Source organism: Scleropages formosus, chromosome 17 (assembly GCF_900964775.1).
Source record: "Scleropages formosus chromosome 17, fSclFor1.1, whole genome shotgun sequence".
NCBI classification, from domain to species: domain Eukaryota; kingdom Metazoa; phylum Chordata; class Actinopteri; order Osteoglossiformes; family Osteoglossidae; genus Scleropages; species Scleropages formosus.
Window position 1 is genome coordinate 15,041,961 of NC_041822.1, and position 6,000 is coordinate 15,047,960.

At 38.9% G+C, this 6,000-nt stretch overlaps 1 protein-coding gene across 1 annotated transcript in view; it reads left to right on the plus strand.

The window, feature by feature from the left end:
- Positions 1–5,690, plus strand: part of oxct1a (3-oxoacid CoA transferase 1a) — a 54,458-nt gene extending 48,768 nt beyond the window's left edge. Inside the window, exons 16-17 of the mRNA XM_018758879.2 lie at positions 4,545–4,646; positions 5,152–5,690. Of these exons, the coding sequence (XP_018614395.1) occupies positions 4,545–4,646; positions 5,152–5,187 (138 nt within the window). The 3' untranslated portion in view covers positions 5,188–5,690. The remainder of the gene's footprint in view (positions 1–4,544; positions 4,647–5,151) is intronic.
- Positions 5,691–6,000: the final 310 nt, after the last annotated feature.

Below are 6,000 nucleotides of genomic sequence, written 5' to 3' on the forward strand. Positions count from 1 at the left end.
CTGACATCATTGTAACGATTTCTCACTCCCAAGGGTAAATATTGCCTACAAACTTGTATTGGAAATCTGGTTTAGCAAGCAGTCATATTGAACAGCTGTTGGACAAAAGGGCATAAGATGAATTTAAACAGGAATATAACAAATAGTGGTATTGCCTGGACAGTAAACCTGTTTAGTGTCCTAAGGCTGATTTTTATTATTGTTGCTCTTCCTTGACTATTTCACTGCCACCAGCAGGTGACTGATCTGAGAAGTTAGATCACCTAGTATTCACCTCCTCTGTATTTTCTTAAAAAAAAAAAAAAAAAAAAGCTTTTTTTTTTTTTCCATGAGCTGTGTTCATTCGTGGTCTTAGGGGGAAAAGCGTTAAATTAGCAATTTAAATGGAACAGTAGAGCTGTAAACTTTATGCTAACAAAGCAGGAGAATGCCATGCCAGAAACATTCTTGCTAAACTGCTTTGCTGCATCTGGATCATTTATGTAATATCTACATTTTTGTTTATTGGCTTTGTTTTTAAGATTTCCCCAGTTTAATTTAAAAAAAAAAAAAACTTTCTGATTTATGCTCAGCTGACCTCAAAGAGACCTCCACATGCATTGGTGCCAGCGGGCATTGGGCATGCGTTTCCCTGTGCCAGTTCTATGCTTTGTGGCACTGCATCAGAATGGGGCACATCATGAAAGTGTGTTCTTGTCATAATTACAAAAGAAAATTCACGATAAAAATTTGCATTTGTTATGAATGATGATTCGTTATATCCTTGCCAAGATTCAAATGGAAGGAAAGGCAGATTTATTTTATTCCTTTTTCTGTCTTTACAGTGTTCACTGATCAGTCAATTGTGTGCTGTGGACAGGGCTGCTAAAAGGGATAGCTGATGTAAATATATGAAAAGTACTTGTCGGAAGAGCTACGTAAACCGTACACATATGACTTGAGGTATAAGGCTTTACCTGGAAGTGTTTAAACTGCCTTAGCCCCTTGGGAGCCATTGTGCTGTATTATCTGCCCGGTTGCCAAGCAGGTATGGGACTTGGTTTTGTTGCTTGCGTGTATGTCAGGGCTGAAGAAGTTGGAGCCCTCGGACAGAGCATACCGATGACATTTTCCTGCTCTCTGACACCCCCACCTCCCCAAGCACCAGGTCCACCAGTGAAAGAAACCAAAGAGATGACCTTTTGCTCGAGCTGAAATACTTACATGGCTCCCGACTCCTGTACAGAGCATCTAATCAAAATATGATTCATTTAGATCTCCAGGAAATGGTGGTAGGAGCTGGTCTGCAAAGCAGCTCACTGCACTGCATTATTAGTATTTTTATTTTACCTGACCATATTTTAAGTTCTTATATGGCTTGCAGGGCCCTAATTTGGGGGGTTTTTTTTAATGCAATTCAGTCAATTTTGGCATTCATCAAGTTCTAATTTTCAATGCAAATTGTTATGACTGAAAATGTTACTCACAAACATCACCCACTGCAGACCAAACAATTTATTTTAAATGTTCATGTCTCAGGCAGTGGGTTTTTTTTTTTTTTTTTTTTTTTTTTTTTTTTTTTTAAATGACTGAACTTATTTTTAGATTTTGTAAAACAAAGCAGCAGTTTGTGGGCCACAGCATCTTGACAATATTTTGAACAGGATCATCAGTATCTGTACTTCTGTGCTTCATCTCTGTGGAAGAAGTGAGTGGATTGTCATTTTCCATCACATACCACACAATGTGGATTATCCAAAAGGACCTGCAAAAGCAAAGGATATTCTCCCTGTCTGAACAAAGAAATAACCCAGTCAACACATTGCTGTACAGCTGGAGAAAAGTAATTGAAATGATACGTGTTTTGCATTTTAAGGCCCCCTAGCCTAAAATTCGACACAGACCCATGACCGTTAACTATTGCTCTCTGATACTGGATTTCCACCTGGTTTGATTTCAAATTTATTTACTTTATTTCAGTTTAATAGTTTCTTTTTCATAACCTAGTCTTTTTGCAGCAGTGAGACTACATTTTACTTTTTTTTTTATTTTTTTTTTTTTTTTTATTTTTATTTTTAAAATTATGCTGGTGCTAATAGTTTTTGGACAGCATTTTATGCTCTAAATGGGGGTATACTGTCACAGATTTTATCCATTTTCTTTTCATACATCCTCCTTCAGCCTTCTTCCTATTCTTCATACCATGCTTCATCCTTGCTGTCTAGAGTCGTTGATAATGAACGAGAGTGTACTGGTTGTTTTGACCATTCACTTCCTGAGATAAACACATTAGAGAGTGGGTACGATGCAGAAAGACCAGACAACTAAGCTTCGTGGAGGCCTTTTTTAGATGGATGGAGTTGTGCACATATATGAAGACCTCCAACCAGGAGCCTGGAGACTCTTAAGGAGATACAACTTCTGTGATTAATTGCTTTAGAGTCCTTCAGAAGAGAGCAGATCATTGTAATCATGACTGCAGATTTTAAACTTTGGACTGAAGTGTAGTGCATTCTAGCAACCAAGTATTTCATTAGTGCCTTTCATCTTTATAGTCCAGGTTGTTATTGGATGGTCACCAATGAAGTAGAGTTGTAGCTGAATACCCCAGACTTGTGGATCTTGCACTTTGTACCTTATTCCCAAAAATACATGCATAAAGGAGTGATGGAGGCTGATCCTACATATTTTTTTTTTTTAAATGTTGTTTAGCAAATGTTTTTGTGCTATACATTGTATTCATTTGGGGTTGTGTTTTTCTTTTTAAAAAAAAAAAAAAAAATGCCAAGTGTACTTACAAACACAAAAGAGGGAGAAACATTAGACCTTGGACAGGCTGGCGCTCATAACTCGTCATTGGAAGAGCATCCAGCTTTTAGCCTGTGGATCCATTCCTGCACTATTGACCGTGGTACTTACTCTAAATTGCTCCAGTACACATGAGTCAATTGTATAAATAGGTAAGTACAAGTAATTGCATGCATCTTACTTCACAAATCTCACATTGTAAGTTGTTTTTTGACAAGGAACTGTGGGTGGAATATGAACTGTTTGAACACCTATTTCCCAACCTACCCCTGTTATTCATGTTGGTGTGTTCCTCTTGTCGCCTTAGTTCAATGCATTCAGACTGACTGCTCCCAGTATTTTCTGGAGACTATGCCCATCTTGTGCCTCCAGCTGGTTCTGCTCCTTGTACTGATGAGTTTAGAAGCTATACATGGGGGGAGAAATCATCCATTGTCCTGTTTAAACCTAAAACCAGTGTGGCTCCTACTTATAGATCTGCATCTTTGAATTACTGCAGGGTTACACACACACACACACACACACACACACACACACACACACACACACACACACACACGATGTCTGCAACCGCTTGTCCCAGGTGGGTCACAGCGAGCTGGAGCCTAAGCCGCAACACAGGGCGCAAGGCTGGAGTGGGAGGGGACACACCCAGGATGGGATGCCAGGCTGTCACAAGGCACCCCAAGCAGGGCTAGAACACCAGACCTGCCAGGGAGCGGGACCCAGCCAAGCCCGTTCCACCACCATGCCCCCCCATAGCCCCCCATTGCAAGTTTAAAAACAAATGCTTTTATCACCTCAGTACTTTATAACAGAATGCTTCCTCTTTATTCTGTGGTGGCTTAATCATAAATCTCCTCTGCTTTGCAATTTATCCTTCATTCTAAAACACTGAAATTGTTTTAGAATTGTTGAAATTGTAACACCCAAAGTGGCAGCTGGTAGCGTAGTGGTTACAGCTATTGCCTTTATATCCAAAGGTTGCAGGTTCAGTCCCTACCTCTGGCTGCAGGATCCTTGAGCAAGGCCCTTACCCTGAATTGCTCCAGTAAAATTACCCAGCTGTCAAAATGGGTAAATAATTGTAACCTTAACATTGTAAGTCGCTTTGGAGAAAAGCGTCAGCTAAGCGTAATGTAAATAGTGTGGAAGGTAAAATGAATTCATGTTGCATGTGTACTGATAGATGTGTTGCAGGTATATATGGTCCAAGTCAGTCTAATGGGGTCTGTAGTTAACAGTGGAAGATATAATTCTAGGTGTGTACTCATTTGGAGTCTGTTACTGAAACAGAGTGCTGACTGGAATTTGTCTTCCGGAGTAGTTCAAATGTTCTGTTTCCCACTCAGAGGAAAATCTGAGACTTCAGCGTTACCCTCTTGCTTGGCGTTAACATGCCTTTTGCCCCCAATCGTTTGAGCCATCACTTCACACCTAAATTGCTTAAAGGTGTAGCAAAACAATGTTTATCAGCAAGGACAGCTTCAAGCAAAGACAAAGATAAAAACACCCTTGCTCTCCTGTTTACACCACTTAAAATCTCAGGAATAACCCCAGTCTGAGGACAGGACACAGCTTCTGTCACCCATGAAAAAGCTAAAAATAAAAAGTGTGCAAGTGGGAATTACTCTTATAATTCAACTGTGGTGTTAAATGTAGAAGGGAAATGAAGGAAGGGGTATTGTTCAGCTGTGGACTTGGCACATGAGTGGTGCTGCTTGCCAGTAACTGTTGTCCTTGTTGCCCACTTCTAGGCTGTGTTTGATGTGGATAAGGACCAAGGGCTCATTCTGATTGAGGTGTGGGAGGGCCTTACCCCAGATGACATCAAGAAGTGTACAGGGGCAGATTTTGTGGTAAGGCATGGGAAAAGTAAGGGTCTTGACTCTAGAGGGCAACGAACATATGGTTTTGTGTGTGGTAATACATTTACAAATTGCATCTGAATGTAAAAGGTTTTGTAAGCAGAATTTATGTTTTGTACTTCAAATAAATGTTTGTGGAATATTCAGAAGTTTGCATGCTGAATACAGTTAAGAACTAATTAAAGCAATTAAGCATGGGGAATGAGTTGAAATAAAAACCGCTGTGCATGAGGCCCTACAGGAAATGAATTTTTAAGACACCTGCTGTGAAGTCTGGGGTATTAGATGCACCTGTGTCATCATAATTATATCAGTATTCATTTATAATAGGAATGTATAAAAACCCTGAATAGAGAATTCAATACACTGAATTCTTTGTTTTTAAATCAGTTCTCCAAGAGTACTTTACCTGAAGATAATTATGATGTGGCTCTGTTGTCCTGGCAATGGTTTTTACAACTCGAAAAATAATACCCTTATTCTTCTTATTCAACAGGTTTCGCCAAACTTGCAACCAATGCAGCAGATTTGAAAATGAATGAACTTTCAACATTTAATATCTTTGAAGCCTTCATCATCAACTTAGACTGGACACATCCTGACATTACCACAAACTTCTTCAGTGTCTGAAGAATGCCTTCTGTGAATGCATCATATCCATTGTATTTAATTCACTTAGGGTGTCTGCTAAAGCAAAGATGAAATCTAGACTGGAGCATTATTATGGTGACAAAACAAGTATATAGTGTTGATGTTGGTCATTTTCAATTCTTGTGCAGTTAAATTTCATAACAAGTAAAATATGTAATGCTTAAATTAACACCTGATACTGGCATTTGTTTTTATTAAAAAAAAAGGACCTTCAGAATCAAGTTTCTTCCCCCCCTCCCCTCTCCATCAAGGAGATGTGGATATTGATGATGCCTTTCAGTTATAGGTTCTTCTGAGTTTGTCTTTCTTTTCAATAGTTTCTTCCTTGGTCTTTGTACAAAATATTAAAGTCTGTGTGCCACTGCAGCTTGATGTTTTAACATTTGTTCTCATCAATGCCCTGACATGGAAGTCAGATCTAATGTGTTTTTACCTCTGCAAGTCTGAATGCGAGAGCTGTGTCTGAGGGTTTTTGCATCTTTTCAATGACAAAATGCCCCATCCACATTAGAATTCCTCCATATTTTTGAAGTGAACCATGAAAAAAACACAAAGTATAGTTCTTTCCTTTGTCAAACAGAGCACTCTACCCTGTTTACCTTCTCATTTTGGTGTTACTCAATAAATTGGGCCACTCTTGGTTTTTTTTTTTTTTTTTTTTTTTTTTTTTTTTTTGGAGGTAGAATGTAAAGGA